The following is an 18,577-nucleotide window of genomic DNA, read 5'->3' on the forward strand; positions in this document are numbered from 1 at the left end:
TATATTCTTTTTTTTTTTCCTCATTAAACTTTGTTTTAATGGGTCTCAAAATTCTGTGACAGATTTTTGGTCAAGTTGTTTCCATTACAAAGTACTGATTTTATTTTATTTTATTTTTTTTTTAAATAGAGGCATGTTTTATTTATTTATTTATTTGTTTGTTTTGTTTATACATGCACTGGGTACAGTCAGAAGCACGGGAGGGTAAGAGAATTCACCAGAGCCAGAGCGGGGAGCAGAGCAGGCAGAAGGACTGAAGTACACTGCTGAGGGGAGCAGCGGGCGGCAGGAGAGGTCTGCGCGCCATGTGGGACCCTCCTCCGGAGGCCGGGGAGCAGCTGGGGATCGAACCAGAGCCGCAGAGGCCGCCGGCAGCTTCGCAACCCAGCGCTCAACCGCTGTGCCACCGGGAAGGCCCACAAAGTACTGATTTTAAAAACTAATAATTTAAAACTGCCACACAAAAGAAGCCAAATGGTCCACAAAAACATTTTCCTTTTCTTCTGATGGTTTTATGATGCATTGTTATCATTAACCAGTTTTTTACTATTAAACTTAAATGGCCAATTGAGATAAACAGTTCTGAGACTGTTCTTCCACCACTGATTAAGACTGTGGTGGCAGATATTGGGGATAATATTCATTTAGCCTTCTGAGCTTTCTGGGCAGACTTGGTGACCTTGCCAGCTCCAGCTGCCTTCTTGTCCACTGCTTTGATGACACCCCCAGCAACCGTCTGTCTCATGTCACGAACAGCAAAACAGCCCAGAGGAGGATAGTCAGAGAAGCTCTCAACACAACTGGGCTTGCCAGGAACCATATCAACTATGGCAGCATCACCAGATTTCAAGAATTTGGGGCCATCTTCCAGCTTTTTCCCAGAACAACGATCAATCGTCTGCCTCCTTCAGCTCAGCGAACTTGCAGGCAATGTGTCCTGTGTGACAATCCAGCACAGGTGCATATCCAGCACTAATTTGGCCAGGATGGTTCAGAATAATCACCTGAGCAGTGAAGCCAGTAGCTTCCATTGGTGGGTCATTTTTGCTGTCACTAGCCACACTGCCACAACAAACATCTTTGACAGACACGTTCTTGAACGTTGAAGCCCATGTTGTCTCCAGGCAGAGCTTCGCTCAAAGCTTTGTGGTTCATTTCAAAAGACTTTACTTCAGTTGTAACATTGACTGGAGCAAAAGTGACCACCATACCGGGTTTGAGAACTCCAGTTTCAACTCGGCCTACATGGACAGTCCCAATACCACCAATTTTGTAGATGTCCTGGAGGGGCAGGCGCAGGGGCTTGTCAGTTGGGCAAGCTGGTGGCAAGATGCAATCCAGAGCTTCAAGCAATGCGGTACCACTGGAATTACCATCTTTACAAGTAACTTTCCATCCCTTGAATCAAGGCATATTAGCACTGGCTCCAACATGTCACCGTTGCAACCAGAAATTGGCACAAATGCTACTGTGTCAGGGTTGTAGCCAATTTTCTTAATGTAGGTACTGACTTCCTTAACAATTTCCTCGTATCTCTTCTGACTGTAGGGTGGCTCAGTGGAATCCATGTTGTTAACACCGACAATTAGTTGTTTTACACCCAGTGTATAAGCCAGAAGGGCACGCTTCACGGGTCTGCCCATTCTTGGATATACCAGCTTCAAATTCATCAACGCCAGCAGCAACAATCAGGACAGCACAATCAGCCTGAGATGTGCCTGTAATCATGTTTTTGATAAAGTCTCTGTGTCCTGGGGCATCAATGATTGTCACATAATACTTGTTGGTCTCAAATTGCCACAGGGAGATATCAATGGTGATACCATGCACACATTCAGCTTTCAGTTTATCCAAGACCCAGGAATACTTGAAGGAGCCCTTCCCCATCTCAGCAGCCTCCTTCTCAAATTTTTCGATGGCTCTCTTGTCGATCCCACCACATTTGCAGGTCAGACGGCCAGCAGTGGTAGACTTGCCCGAGTCGACATGTCCAGTAACGACAATGTTGATGTAAGTCTTTTCCTTTCCCATTTTGGCTTAGATTAGCTGTGGCTTTCACGACACCTGTGTTCTGGCGGCAAACCCGTTGCGAAAAAGCGTACACCCTATTTTCATGGGCTGCTTACAGGTCCTAGAAATCCATGACGCTGATGATAGGATATATCTTGACATTATTAACTACAGCTAACAAATGTCAAGTATTTAACACATAATAGTCCAGTCACATCACTGTGCTAAATGCATCAAATAAAGGATATTATTTAATCCATCCAAAAATTCTACAACGAAGATGTTATTCTTATCTTCATTTATACACAAAGATACTGGCACAGATTTGTTCAGAGGATCACACACAGATCTGGAAATAATGACAAACTGGCTAGGCTGAAAGTTTTACTGCCGGCTGATCCTGTTTATATTTGACTGTGCATTGATAAACTTTTTTGTTGGTGATGTTTTACACAGTGTTACATACATGAATGTGCTAATGAGAAGTCTGAAACAAACAACTGACGAAACAGTAAGGATTCCTAATTATTTAAAGGAAAGCCATTCCCAGAAGACTGCAGAGTTAGAATGTAATACAAAAAAAGAAATATTTATAGCTGTGAAAAGGAATGTATATAATTATATAGTCTTCTTTTCTCATTTGGGAAAAAGCTTGATTTATTATAAAATTAAGTATTACTCACCATATGACCCAGCAATTCTATTATAGGTATTTACCACAGAGAAATAAACATTTATGTGCACACATAGGCTTATACATAAATGTTTATAATACCTTTGTTCATTACAGCTGAAAACTGGAAGCAACTCAAATATTTAGTAACAGGAGAATGGGTAAATATATGTAGCACATGCCTGCACTGCTATTCAGCAAAAAAGAGAACTAATGATTGATAAAACATGGATAAATATCAAAAGCATTACACTGAGCAAAATAAGCAAGATACAAAAGAGTACATAGTATATATTCCATTTATAGGAAATGCTAGAAAGACAAAATTAATTTATATGATAGAGTGTTAGCTGCCAGGGGTAGAGTGTTAGCTGCCAGGGAGGAGTCGGACTACAAAGGGACAAGACGGAACTTACTGAGTCATGCAAATATTTTCTAGCTTGAAAAGGGTAATATTTCACTGGTGTACACACGTAAAACTTCACTGAAGTGATAATTAGGCATTCATACACATGAACAGACTTTCAAATGATTAAGCTGAGTTGGTCAAAGATTAAATTTGCTTCATGGGATGGTAGGAGGCTAATGCAGAGATTAAGAGGCTCTCTGCCATGTTGAGTGGATTTATGCATTAGACGGGTAATTGAAGTAGATGATTTTCAATGTGCATCCAACCCTGAGATACTCTGACCACTTTAATAGAGAATATCACTGATTATTAGTTTTCCACACTAAAATGTCCCCATAAATTTTTTTAGCAGGGAAGTTTTATTACACTGGTGTATACTAACACAATCATAAAAATATATTACAGGTTAGGGTCCCCTATGTTAATGGTGCTTTAAGGTAACAAGGAAGATATGAATCAAAGCAATATAGCCTGACAAACATCTTACCAGCTGTGCAGCCAAGACACTTGAGAACTCACTGTTCATGGCATATGGAAGTGCGGTCTGTGCTCTTGAACCATATGTAGTCTGGAACCTCTTCTTTATCTCATTTAAAAAATTAAATGCCCGGGAACGTTCAAAATCCTGAAGAAAGGCCAACACAGAGTTCACATTAGAAAGTAAACAAAGATATGTACAATAACAGCATAAGGACAACTAATATTTTTTTTTAGTTAATTTTTTTAAGATTTATTTATTTATGCATACAAGAGCTGGGGTACAGGCCAGAGGTGTGGGGTGGAGGGTGAGAGGATTCACCAGAGACAGAGTGGGGAACAGAACAGACAGACTGACTGAAGTACACTGCTGAGGGGAGCAGTGGGCGAGATAGGAGAGGTCTGCTGCATCATGTGGGTTGTTCCCTGGCTGGCCGGGGAATCAAACTTGTGCTGCAGAGGCTGCCGATTGCTTCATAGGTTGCGTCTTAACCCCTTCTGCCACCAGGGAGCTCAGGACAGCTGCTATTTACTGAACTTTCCATCAGGAGGAACTAGAACTGACCTTTTACAGAAAAGGAAACAAAGACTAAATAGGTAACTAACTTGCCCAAAGTCAAACAACTAGTAAATGAAAGTACTGGGAGCCCAACTGAAGCAGGGTTAGCACCAGCAGAAGATAATGGTATCTAGGTTAGCTTCCTAGCAGAAACTGAATTTTATTCCCTCCATATTTTTCAAAGGATACAGTAGAAGGTCCAGCATAAGAAGGTGCTTAATCATCCATAATAATAGCAGTCTTTCACCACAAAGATTAACACTATTGACATGAACTGTGACTTTTTTCACAGTGGTAGCACATTTGAAAAGATCAAGTGATATACTTGTTTAGTCCCACACTGTGAAAAAGCCATGTGCATGTCTGTATATACTAAATACACAGACACACACTATTCATTCACACACACACACACACACACACACACACACACACACACACAATTAAAGCTCAAGTATATAAAACTCAATTCTGACCACTCAAAATTTAGTGGTATTTCTTACCTACTCCAAGCCTTTCACGTCAGTCATTTCAGATGTAGCTGGATTTTTTTGGTGCTAATTATAGAAAGTAATGTGAACCCTGGGATAAAAATCCTTGTGATGATCACTGGGTTTGGCCTCATCTCCATTTCCCATGTGACTAGTCTAAGCCAAGGGGTCTTACATTGGAGCCAAGGGGCCAAGTAATTGGATAGAAAAAAAGTTGTGTCCTTTTCACCAATCTTTAATTTCAATGGTGAATTTAAGTAACAAAGCAGAATAGTAGTAAATCGTATCTATGACTTTGTCAGCAATAGAAACCATTTTTTTTAATATGCCATCAGTAATTGACCTCTCAAAATAACATTTACCCTCATCACCATTTTCAAAATCATTTATACTCAATACTCCTCACCATATGACAAGATCTTATTTAATGAACTAATAAAATAGCATACATTATGTCAATTTTTAAATATTTTGAATACTGTATTTCAATATAATTGATTCATTTAAAATCTTTAACTTTATCTCATACATGTAAAAACATTCTGGGAGGGGGTCCATGAATATCAAAGGTTAAGAACCCTGACTTATAGCAATCATGCCAATTCCATGCCTCTTGCCAGCGATCAATCTAGAAATAAGCAACCTACTGTACTAGCCAAGAGGACATGAAAGCAGAGGAAAGAACATATTTCCAGGAACCACTTCCTCAATCCCACACAACAGGTGAACACGGCACAGTCCCTCTTCTTGGACATGAGTACACAAGCACTAGCTCCAAGTAGCCATGAGGTGGGTGTTTCCAGGAAGAGGCCAACACTAAGGGTAGCAGAGGGAAAGGACCTCGATGACAGGACAGTGATTGAGCACATTAGGTCTGGAATCTATAAACACTCAAGAAACAGATTAGTAATGTGAACTAAAGATTTACAAAGTGGGTCACAATGTATTGTGACTTTGTTCTCCCGAATTCCGTACTCATTAAAAAACCCACCCCTTACTGACTAGAGGAATATAAGAATCTATCTAATTTGTTATTTCAGATAAATAACTTTTGAAGGGATTTGATACCAAAGGGTCATAATTACAAATATCAATTCTCACTACATTATAGAATAAATGTAGAAGTTGCAAGAGGCTACTGAAACCATACCAAAACTGAGATGGTTTGCATATACCCGGGGATTGACTTTTCTTGTCATTTGCTGTTCAATATGATAAACGCAAAGCAGAGAAAAAACTTTCCAGTGTGGACAGTTATAGTCACATCACCTACCATAGAGACAGATGATTAAGAACTGACTCTAGTAACAGTAAGGAGAGTTAAATAACAATGTCTTCAGCTACTTACATCATCAGTGATACAAAGATAAACAATCCTGTCTTGGCAGATGTAATGAAACAAATAGCTGTAGAACAGAAGATATAAAACTTATTGTGGTTATGAGCAACATCTCTTTCACTTGTATAGATAAGCAAATTCAGTACTGACATTGTCACCATATTGTTTACCGATACCTATTTCCCCTATACCTATTTCTCTCAAGTCAAACTGATAGGAATACATGCGAAATTAAAAGATCTTTATTCTGAGTACATAGTGCAATGATATGCCTATCACCCATTAAAATGATAGCTATAAAAGCATAATTGTACTCTTACAGCATGAACAAAAGATGGTATCTTAGAAGGGACAAATAATTAAGACTAACCCTCCATGGCCCATACAGTCTTTTTTCCCTTAAGAACTCCACCTAATACTCAACACTAACATTTGTTTGGTATCTACTCTGAGCCAGTTACTGGGCTGGGTGCTGAGGACACAAGTAAGCAAAACCATCAGTCCCTGCCTTCACAGAGACCACTGTGCAGCACAGCAGGGAGGGTAAGGAGGAGTGGAAGGCAGTATCTGGTAGTCTAGAGACAGAGGAGGCACCTCACAGAGTTGGCCAAAGGATAACCAGAAAGACTTCCTAGAGCAAGTGATATGTGCGCTGAGATCTAAGGAAGACGTGCGAGATGTCAAGGTGAAGAACGAGCACAAAGTGAGAGAACAAGAAGCACAGGATGGGTGTAGAACAGTGAATTTAGTTCACACAACCAGAGTGTAGAATGTAAGGAAAAAATAAACTGCCAGTACAGAGGAGGCTGGAGAAGTCAACAAATACCAGGCTATGTGAAACTTTATAAACCAACTGGGCATTATCCTAAGAACAATGGACAAGCATTTAAAGGGTTTAAGCCTGGGGAGACTGATTTTGATTTGCATTTTTAAAAAGATGGTTTGGCTGGGGTATGGAGAACTGACTGAAAGGAGAACCAGACGAGCAGGTAGTACGACATAGCAAGGCAAAAACACTACCTGTGTCAAAGGAGGAGGGACAAAGAAGAGACAGGCAAACAGAACTTGATGACTGGCTACTAGGGATGAGGCAGAGGGATGACTTAAGTTTGCATCCCACATTCCTACCCTGGGTAAGTGGGCAGACTGGAGTACCCATGAAATTATTAATGTTCACATAGAGGCTTGATATCAATTGAAAAGAACAGGAACTCAGGTAAAATGACTTCCTCCACTATTACAGAACTGTTCCTAATTCCACCCTAACTTCCACATTGCCATGTCCCTCTGAAACATTTGATAGTGTTGAACCCTTTCTGCTTCTGGAAAGTGTTTTGTAGTAGATTGTTTGGACATTATGCTTGCCTGGTTCATGTGGTAGTCTCTGCAAACTTGGCCCCTGCTTCTCATACACACTCCCTGGAGGGCGGCATCTACACTCATGTTTTGTTGATGATTCTTTTCAGCTATCCCAATTACACTGATGATTCCTAAATCTAGGTTTGACCTATCTCCTGAGTGCCAGGCCTACATGTGCTACTGTCTACTTGGTCTTTTCCAAATGGACATACTGCAGACACTTAAAACATGTCCAAAATGGTAATCATCATTTTTCCCACAAAATTTTTCTCCTTAACCACATCTGGGTGTAACTTAGTGCAAAGACTACAAAGAGTAACATAACAACATGCATTGCCATCAAGGAGTGCCCCCAACCCTGCCCGACCCCAGGTATGATGAAGAGGACTGTGCATCCCCCAGACACTCTGGAGTCAGAGCTGGACACAGTGACCAGATGAGTCCTTGGGGCCATCCGATGCAAAGAAGAGGTATGTTCTACGTTTGGGAGGAAAAGTACACCCAGATATTCAGGTAACCCAGAAGAATAGACTGCAAGATTGCAAGCTGTCTCCTGACATCCTATCACTTCTTCCAGAATAGAGTTTTAGCTGAGTATGTGACTGTACAGCCAGAAATGGCCTGTCCTAGCCTCCCTTCCAGCTAGGTTAGCTATATAACTATGCAGTGAAGAATAAAATGTTGGCAGAAGTTTATCAACAATAAAATGTCAGGCCACTTCTGAGCTTTGCCTTTAAGAATATCAGAAAGCACAATGAGGTGACATGAACTGGAAGAGCTTGCCATGGCCAGAGTTGGGAGGTATTAATTGAAAATGGCAGAGCCTTGAATCACTCGTCTTTGGGCTATCTCATTTACGTTAGCAGTATATTTCGGGATCTCTCTTAGCGTAGCTTAGACTAGATCCTAAATTATATAAGGAGTTAGCCAGGGAAAGCAATAAGGACCTTCTTTTGAGATAACTCAGGAAATAATGATGGGCTAAGAAGTAATGAAAGTTTTTTAAGTGTTGATGAAGATGACTGAGGTATGTTTTATCTGATTCCTAAGACCGCCCATCTATGTCCTCTTCAATCCATTCCCAACTAGCCACCAGAGTGATCTCTCTAAAGCAAAACCCGACCATATCACACTACCACTGAAAACCTTCAATCCCTTCCCACTGTCCACAGGATAAAGGCCATCCCTTGACACGGCCCCAGACCCTACAGGACTTCTCTTCTGCCTACATCTCTAGCTTTATTTTCACCATTCAGGACACCAGTCACAGAGAACTACCTCCTTACTTCCCTACCAGCTAGAATGTCATGCCCCTACCTTCAACCTTCTAGTATGATTATCTATGAATTTGACTGTCTCCTTCATTAAACTAAAACCTCTCTGACCACAAAGACTGCATTTCTTGTATCCCCAGCATCGAGCAAAGTTTGTGGCAATAGTCAAATGCTCAGTAAATACTGACTAAAAGAATGATCAAAAGAATATTATTTTATCTGTGTCATTTCACATATCCTAAAGCTCTATAGAAAAATCATTTTTGCACTTGACACTTCCATATCTTTAAAATATTTTTATCACTTAGATGGTAGAATAAAATAATTACAAGTTAAATTTATAACCAACAGAACTGGACATTCTCTAAGATGGTAAAGGTTACTGTTCTCCTTTTCTACTATTCCTATTAAAATAATAGGAATAGGAATAATAATAAGAATAATAGGAATAATAATTCACTTCTTTCTCCCTACCACATGCAGAGAACTCACTTGCCATGTGAGTAAGTTAGTTTGTTATTTTCAGACGGTATCTTAGCCAGAATCTGCTCTGTCACTTCCAGGAAATTTCCTCCACACCAAGCATGTTTGGCAAGGATAGTGGTTCCCCTGGCAACAACAGCAAAAAGAATGGCCATGGCTTCAATCTATCAAAAGGAAAAAAGGCACACATGAGTTATAATATGAGTTATAATATTTCTATGACATGATCTTTCAAAAGTAACTTGCTGTCATTTACCAACCCTTACCTGGAAACATTTTTTTAAGATTTATTATTTATTTATGCATACAAAACTGGTGTATAGGCCAGATGTGGGGGGGTGAGAGGATTCACCAAAGAGAGAGTGGGGATCAGAACAGGTGGATCTACTGAAACACACTGCTAAGGGGAGCAGCGGGGAGACAGGAGAGGTCTGCTGCGCCATGTGGGTCAGCTCCCTGGTCGGGGATCAAACTCATGCCACAGTGGCTGGTGATAGCTTGACAGCACTGAGACTTTAACCCCTATGCCACCAGGGAGGCCCGACCTGAAAACATTGTTTTTTGAAGATTTATTTATGCATACAAGAATGGGGGTATAAGCCAGAGATGCGGGGGGTGAGAGGATTCACCAGAGACAGAGTGGGAAGCAGAACGGGCGGACTGACTGACTGAAATACACTGCTGAAGGGAGCAGCAGGTGAAGCAGGAGAGGTCTGTTTCTCCATGTGGGTTGCTCCCTGGCCAGCTGGGGATCGAACTCATGTTGCAGTGGCTGGTAGCTTGATAGCGTTGTCTTTAACCCCTGTGCCACCAGGGAGGCCCTGGAAACATTATTGACCAAGGCACTATAACATTGAAAGTGACAAGACTTACTAAGTCAGTCTCATACACACTTACAACCTAAACCATGCTGACATGCATATATGTAGACATACCAAATAAGTACACATGTATGTGTGCATATACAATGTAATGAACACATGCTGCACATTCTAAGGTTGCAGTACATCGATAGTTGCTTTTAAAAATTATACAGCATAGGCCCTCCCTGGTGGCGCAAGGGGTTAATACATAGCACAATGAAGCTATCTGCAGCCACTGAGGCATGAGTTTGATCCCCGGCCAGGGAGGTGACCCACTTGGCATGGCAGACGTCTCCTGACACAATGCTGCTCCCCTCAGCAGTGTATTTCATGGTCCACCTGTTCTGCTCCCTGCTCTGTCTCTGGTGAATCCTCTCACCCCCCACACCTCTGGTCTGTATCCCAGTTCTTGTACGCATAAATAAAAATGAATCTTTTTTTAAGATTTATTTATTTATACAAGAACTGGGGTACAGGTCAGAGGCACGGGAGGGTGAGAGAATTCCCCAGAGACAGTGGGGAACAGAACAGGCAGACTGACTGAAGTGCACTGCTGAGGGGAGCTGCGGGCGAGGCAAAAGAGGTCTGCCACGCCAAGTGGGTTTCTCCCTGGCTGGCCGGGAACCGAACCCATGCTGCAGAGGCTGCGGACAGCTTTACAGCGCGGCGCTCAACCTACTGCCCCACCGGGGAGGCCCTATAATGAATCTTTTTTTAAAAAAATAATAAATAAAAATTATACAGCATAAATTGCTATTATCCTTTGAAAAGCAATAAGGACAAGATAGCTAACAACAAAGATGTTGTTACAGTTGAGCATAATAATCCCTTCCTGAAAATTTATCCTAGGGAAATAGTTCAGCTAAGTTAGACTAGATTCACAAAGATCCCTATTAACAACAGTAATTTACAATGATTAACTCCATTTAATCCTTGCATTGATGAAATTATACTCCATTATGATGCTTACATTATAGATGAGGAAACTGAAGTACAGATGGCTTAAATAATTGGCCCAAAATTACAGAGCTAGGAAGCAGTAAGAGAAAATCCAGGTATGATTCTAAAACCCAAAAGTTTACCCCTATACTGTCTCTAATATAAAATGCAATATCTATATTAGAAACGCAGTGAAAATAATCCAAATCTTCCACAAGAGAGGAATGGTTTTATAAGTTATGGTAAGAGCCTTCAAAAACAAAATATTTCTAAAACAATATAGCATGAGCTTAAGATTATTTTTCTCATGTTTATTAATATATACTATTTTTCTCACAGAACAGCCCAGTCTTCTTATCTAATGGCATGAACTTATAAAAAGAGATGAATAAATGTCTTTTTTAAAAAATGAGCATGTGCTAAAGATTTTATTTAACTCATTATCAACGAGGGGACCCTGAAGAGCTTTTGTCCTCAACACTCCACAAAAGTATGTTCGCTAAGACAATCCACATTGCAAAATTCTTTAGTCACTTCTCTATTCTCACCTCATTTAACCTCTCAGAAACAGTCAACACCACTGATGAACCCTCATTCTTGAAATATTCTACATGTCTGGCTGCTCCTTCCTGCCTTAGACCTGCTATTTTTTTTCCTCCAAGAACAATGTTTCTTTCTTTTTTTTTACATTTTACTTATTTTCTCAAATTTTATTGTCAGTCATTTACATAACTATATAATTTGAGGTTTACAGCTTCACACCTGCATATAGGCACATGCTTACCTCACTCGCTACCAGAACACCCATGCAAAACACCTATGCTGATGCCCTATCATCTTTTTTCCCCTTCCCCTCCTCTGTAAACCTGCCATTTTTTAAGATTTATTTATTTATGCATACAAGAACAGGGTACAGGCCAGAGGTGTGGGGGGTGAGAGGATTCACCAGAGACAGAGTGGGGAACAGAACAGGCAGACTGACTAAAATCCACTGCTGAGCAGAGCATCAGGTGAGTCAGGAGAGGTCTGCTGCACCATGTGGGTAGCATCCTGGCCAGGGATCAAGCTCATGCTGCAGTTGCTGCGGATAGCTTCATAGGTTGCGTCTTAAACCCTTGTGCCACCAGGGAGGCCCTAGACCTGCCATTTTAAACATGATTTATTTGCTGAAGACACACTGCCTGCAGAATAAAAACTCCAATGCACAGCCTATGTTGAGGAAAAACTTCTGATAAAACCCAAGGCACAACCAATAGTGAAAGGCAGATGAACAGGGATTCACAAAGAAGCCTGAGGAGAACCAACTGGGAAAGTAAGAGGAAAGCCAGAAGAGAATGGTGCCCTAGAGGCCAAAGGGAAAGAAATCTTCAAGAAGAAACAAGTGTCAGCTCCAAGTTGTGTTCACAGACTATGAAGACTGTAAAGCAGTCACTGAAATTTTATAAGGAAGGAGGTCACTGGTTAGGGTCAAAGAGACATGCAGTGGAGTGGAACAAAAACCTAAAGAGATACAGAAACAAGAAATCATATGGTCCCTGAGAAAAAGAGAAGGATAAAGAGCTGCCTCCATGCCTTAGCAACTTCAAGAAAAAAGTGAGTTTGTCAACAATACAAAAAGATCTACTTAGTGTCTTAGTGGACTATAAGTTCATCCTGAACTGACTTGAGGTAAATGCTTAAAGTGCTTACATAATCTTAAGTTACATTAAGAAACCAGGTTATCTTTTAGGCAGCGTTGTTATCTGCTGTGCTGATTATAACCTATGTGCAATACTGAGTTCAAGTTTGGGTAGCGATTTTAAGATTGGACAACAGGGCAACACTATAGGTGAGAGAACTGGAGATTGAGTCACATGAAGAAGGGTTGGAGGAACTAAAAATACTTAACATGAAAAGGAGAAGACTCAGAGGGAGCATGACAGCAGTTTAAGTTTACATAAAGTGCAGTCACCTGGAACAGAGAGAGTACTATTCAGACTATATAACCCGGAACAATGGGTCTCAGTTACAGGGAAGTAGTGCTGTGTTCAATGAACGCAGTCCCCGATTTAAAAATGCCTGACTGTTAAGCATCAGGTACACAGCAACATAAACCTTACTTTGCTCGCAGATGTCATAGTAGGAATTTCTGATTTTGTCCTATACTGCTAAAGGGCCTACCTATAATCAAGTCTCACCGATAACTCTCTGGCAACAGAACCTATAACATCATAATGAGTATGGGGTAACAGAAACAACTGTACCACGAAACTGGCTCTGCTAATTAAAAGCAGTATGTGAATGCCTAATAAACCACAAAGCGCTACACAGTATATAATATTCCAGAAGAAAATGAATGAAAAAGATAGGACCAAAGAAGGGAATGAAAGATAAATAGAATACAAAGAAACCCCCCCCCACCCCGTCTCAACACTGTTCTCTTCCTCCCTACTAACGTACTAAAGTGGTCTCACAATCATCATCCCAATACCACTTCACGCCTGCTCAGAATACCGTTCCTGTGGCTACGGCGACAAAGTGTCAAATGCTGCTTCAAAGCAGGTATTTACTGTTTTATGATTCTAGAGGCCTGAACCCTGAAATCAAGATGCTGGCAGGGCCATGCTCTCTCTAAAGTCTGCAGGGAGATTGCTTCCTTGTGTATTCCTTGCTCCTGATGGTGTGCAGGCCATCCGTGGCACTCCTTGCCTTGCAGCTACACTTCAAGCGCTGCCTCCATAGTCACATGACGTGCGCCATGTGCACCCCAGTCCTCACGGGCATTCTGTGCCTTTTTTCTTATAATACGGACAATGAGTCTAGAAAGACCTCATTTTTAACTTACATCTTAACTACATCTGCAAAGACCCTGTTTCCAAATAAGGTTACATTCAGAGATACCAGGTCAGGATTTAACCTATCTTTTTTGAGGACACATTTTCTCCCTTAGAAACTCACCATTCCTCCCAAATCACTCCTACTCGCCCCTTTATACATCTTCACATCACCCCAACTTGTCTCCCTCTCATCTCTAAAACTCTATCCCACCTCAGTCCTTACTCCTATTAGAGTCCAATCCTTAGAGCTATGGGCCAGAAAGACAACCTCCAACAGCACGGCGTTGGTAAGGCCTGCTTCTACTGCCCAGAAGGTTCCAAAGAAAGGATATTTTTGTTCCAGTTTCTGGGATTCCCAGGAAAACTACGTTATGGGGAAATCCAGTGAGAATTCTGGATGTAGTTTTCTATAGAGGAATTGTCATAAGTAGTGTTGAAGGTCCATAAAATTAAAGGTAAAGTTAGCTGTTTCTGATTGGCATGACTGAAAAGTCATTGATAGCCTTGTTTACAGAGAAAATGCATCCACAGTTTCAAACAGTAATCTTACAATGGAACTTCTGGAATATATCAATTTGTAAGTAAGGGACTGACTGCATATATTAAAAACACATAGAATAGCAACAATATGAACACTCCTCAGCTGAGACATCTAAGAGAAGCTGAATGTGTTCTGAGGAATTTTTTTAACTCTGTATTTTGATAACATTAAATATAAATACACTCAGAAGTAAGTGAAGGCACACAACTCACTGCTGCATTCGCATTATGAGAGTGCTTAATTTTTTATGTCTTGGAAGCATGTCTGGATGCTCTCAGGTTGGCACATCCTAAGACTATAATGACAACCGTGACTGAACATTTCTGCATTCCTTTTGTGTTTTCAATCAGTTATACATTTATCTTTTGCAAGACAATTGAAATATATCTACATAGAAAAATCTTTTCAGAATGCAGATTTTTATCTAAAATTCCGAAAACGACAGTGTGGCAGAATAATGACACATAAATTATCTCTGGCTAAGGAGAAAATCATACTCAAAAATGTGCTGGGGGCCTCCCTGGTGGTGCAGCGGTTGAGTGCTGGGTTGCAAAGCTGCCCATAGCCTCTGCAGCGCCGGTTCAATCCCCGGCCACTGGGCGAGGGTCCCACATGGTGTGCAGACCTCTCCTGCCACCCGCTGCTCCCCTCAGCAGTGTACTTCGTCAGTCTGCCTGTTCTGTTCCCCGCTTTGTCTCTGGTGAATACTCTCACCCTCCCGTGCTTCTGACTGTACCCAGTGCTTGCATAAATAAATAAATAAAATCTTAAAAAAAAATGTGCTGGTACTGAGTGGCAACCAAATGATACCATGATATGCTGTATGAATAAAGGTTGTGCAACTGTTCGAACAAAAACAACTGTAAGAGGGCCTCCCCGGTGGCACAGCGGTTGAGCGCTGGGTTGCGAAGCTGCCCGCAGCCTCTGCGGCGCCGGTTCGATCCCCGGCTGCTCCCCGGCCACCGGAGGAGGGTCCCACATGGCGCGCAGACCTCTCCTGCCACCCACTGCTCCCCTCAGCAGTGTCCTTCGGTCCTTCTGCCTGCTCTGCTCCCCGCTCTGGCTCTGGTGAATTCTCTCACCCTCCCACGCTTCTGACTGTACCCAGTGCATGTATAAACAAAACAAACAAACAAATAAATAAATAAATAAAGCATGCCTCTATTAAAAAAAAAACAAAAAAAAAACAACTGTAAGAATTAGCCCATCACACAGGACATGGTTAACAGTCATTGCAAAAATTGAAAGAATTTGGTATCATTGTTTATGTTATTACAAAGGGACATATTATGTCAATCCTTGCAAATAGTTCATTTGCAGAATGTTTCATAGGAAGGACACAATGGAAATTAAAATTTTCCACCCTCAAATCATGGGACAAACTATTAAATTGGCCCATTAAACAAAATGGAGGTATGCAAGGTGCTCAGTAAAGTGATGTGAACTCATTTTAGGAGGAAGCTGTGGAACAAGAGAAGGCATAGAAGTGAGAACAAGCAAGAAGGATGAGATGGAATCTTCAGATGTGGTGAATAAGAAGGTTTGGGATATAAGTCTAATGGCCTTATATAAAGAAGGCCCTGTATAAACTAAGTCATCTGTATTGGATTTAATTATTGTTACATTTCAGTCGAACATGTTCTGGGGTTTCCTTTACCGCAGCCAATGTAGTAGACTCTGGAGGCACTGAGACCTGTAAGAAAGGAGTGCTATACTCCAGGGAGCCATGGTGCATTAGGGAAGACAGATGTAAACAAACAAATGCATTAAAGCATAACAAATGAATAACCTAAGAATGTACACATTTACGCAATTCCTGAAGTTCTGGGGATTATCTCATGTTGGAAGAAAAAAAAAATGTCGGCATCAGCCTATGTATTAGGAATTTCCTCAATATACAGTTAGGATTATTCTTGGAAGAGAGGTAGAAATGTCTCGTTTGCCCTCATGGTGTGGAGCACAGTGCCTGGCATATAATATTCACTCAAGTATTTGGTGAACAAATGAACACTGGGTGTGTTTTAAATATACTACAAACAATAGTTCAAACTTTATATTCTTTAGGACCAGGCAAAAGAGGTGGCGCGAGGGGTTAAGCAACGCACTATGAAGCAATCCACAGCCACTGCAGCACGAGTTCCATCCCCAGACAGCCAGGGAGCAACCCACATGGCGCAACAGACCTCCCCTGCCTTGCCCGCTGTTCCCCTCAGCAGTGTATTTCATTCAGTCTGCCTGTTCTGTTCTCCATGCTGTCTCTAGTGAATCCTCTCACTCCCCACATCTCTGGCCTGTACCCCAGCTCTTGTATGCATAAATAAATAATCTTTAAAAAAAAAAGACCTGGGAAAAGAATATTTTGATTAGTGAACTAGCTCCCTAAGTATGATAAAGAAGTCGAGCTGAGAGTAATCCAATCCAGGACTTTTCTGTCTGGGTCTTGGAAGGAAGTAAGTCAACCACAAAAAAACTGCCAATTCTGATGTAATAACCTTGGAGGAGACAGAACGAAGAACACTGATATGGCAGAGAAAAAGAAGAGGCATTAGGAAAAGCCTGGAGTCTGGTCACAGACAAAAACTGTTTTTGCTGGAATTACAGATCATCTTTTTTGGGTGATGCTAGTGATATGTTGGTGGTGGTGGCCAGTGCAAAACAGAACAGGTGGTGGACTCAGTGGAGAGGGCTTCAACCCCATTCTACTTTCCGAGGGTTGAAGCCCACTCCACTGAGTCCTCCACCTGTTCTGTTTTGCACTGGCCACCACCACCAACATACACTAGTATCTTGCCTACTGCCCTCTGCCCACAGGCGCGAACATGTAAGCCCCTAGGGCAGCGACCTCCTCTGTCATGTGTACAACCAGATCCCTTACCCTGAGATGTATCTGGCACATATTAGTTGTTCAATAAATATTCCTTAGACGTAACAGCTATTCAAAGGGAAAGAACCTCACAAATGTAACAGAGTCCTGTGCGAAGAGAGGTGAGGCAAAGGAGGGCCACGTAGTTGGGAGCAATTAACAGATAAGAGTAAAAGACCTTGAAAAGGTACTGGGTTTGAGGGTTATGGGGAGAGATGCAATGGGTTTGCACAAGAGGCTTGTCTGCGGTCTAAGCAGTGGCCGGCGGGACAACCACGCACGGCCGTGGGTTAAGTGCGGGCGGAGACAGTCCAGCCGGACCAAGGAAGGAGACGGACGCACACACCGGGCGGGGGAGGAAGGGCGGCAGCAGCTCCACCCTTGGGGAGCTCGGGACAGGGGGCGAGGCCGAGGCAACGCCATCGGCGCTCGCACGGAGGCGTCCCGAGATGACTGCGGGCGTCTTCGGGACCGAAATGCCCCGGAAAGGCCCGGCCGAGGGCGCGCGCAACCCTCTGTCCCCGCGGGGCAGCAGGGAACGCTTCCTGACACCGGAACCCGGGGCCCGCTCGTCGGCATCACTCGCGTGTCGTCAGAGCCGGCCCTGCCCGACCAGGGGCTTCGCTGGCACTGGAGAAGCCCGCTTCCCCTTGGCCCGCTTCGCCGCTCGCCCAGCGCCTCCCCTGTACGCCTCTGCCCGGCCAGCGCCACGACGCCCCGCTGTCCGGCCAGCGCACCCCGGTCCGTTTACCTGTCCGGGCGTCCTCTGAGAGCACGCGGGCTTGGGAGGCAGGGGCGCGGGGAGCCCGGTCGCAGACAGCCCGCTCCCCGGGGAGGCTGGCACCGGACGCCGCCGCCTTCCGCGTCAAGCGCCCTGGCCGCGCGCGGCCTCCCGGGAAAGTGAGCGACCCGCCAATGGTCGGCGGCGTTTCCAGCGCCCGCTTGCCCAGGAGCCGCAGTGCGTTCTGGGAGTGGTAGTTCGCGCGGGTCTACAGCTGAGCCGTCGGCCGCAGTGGCTGTCAGCGATGTCGAGCTGGGCAGGGTATGAGAGTCTGGTAGTACCGGGGCCTGCGACGTAGGCCCCAGCATTGAGTCGGCGGCATAAACGAAGAGCCGAGCTTGCCTGCCATCTGCCCGCTCAGGCTCAGCACGTCACAGCGCCTGTTAGTTCGCAGACGAAATAGAATTTGTCTTACAGAATTCCCAGTTTCGCCACAAAGTTTTCTAACCTTGTTCTTCTCCTCAGCAATCCTTTCTCTCTCTCCTTTGCAACAACAACAACAATAATAAACACAATAATAACAAAAACATCATAATAAAAATAAACAGCTACTCTCATTTGAGCGAAGCTCCCTCAACAGCTCCATGTCCCTATCCCTCCTTTCCTACTCTAGCTGTGCTACTAAAACCTGCCTCTTGACTCATCAGCTGCTCCTTGCTTAATCTCTCTGTTGTCGACATTTAAAGATTATCAAGATGCC

The 18,577-nt window shown here is 42.9% G+C and overlaps 1 protein-coding gene and 1 pseudogene across 2 annotated transcripts in view; both read right to left on the minus strand.

Annotated features, from left to right (window-relative positions):
* The window catches only part of VAMP7 (vesicle associated membrane protein 7), a 43,581-nt gene extending 25,610 nt beyond the window's left edge, over window positions 1-17,971 (minus strand). The window contains exons 1-4 of one of the 2 annotated variants that reach the window (XM_037511728.2): window positions 17,848-17,971; window positions 9,084-9,238; window positions 5,968-6,025; window positions 3,580-3,717 (exon numbers count right to left, since the gene is read on the minus strand). In XM_037511728.2, coding sequence (XP_037367625.1) covers window positions 3,580-3,717; window positions 5,968-6,025; window positions 9,084-9,229 — 342 coding nt within the window. In that variant the 5' untranslated portion in view covers window positions 9,230-9,238; window positions 17,848-17,971. The remainder of the gene's footprint in view (window positions 1-3,579; window positions 3,718-5,967; window positions 6,026-9,083; window positions 9,239-17,847) is intronic. The other variant, XM_037511729.2, reaches the window with a different exon arrangement.
* On the minus strand, window positions 423-2,573 carry LOC119245767 (elongation factor 1-alpha 1-like; annotated as a pseudogene).
* Window positions 17,972-18,577: the final 606 nt, after the last annotated feature.

This window comes from Talpa occidentalis, unplaced genomic scaffold (genome assembly GCF_014898055.3).
Source record: "Talpa occidentalis isolate TD23 unplaced genomic scaffold, MPIMG_talOcc4v2.1 talOcc4.15, whole genome shotgun sequence".
NCBI lineage: Eukaryota > Metazoa > Chordata > Mammalia > Eulipotyphla > Talpidae > Talpa > Talpa occidentalis.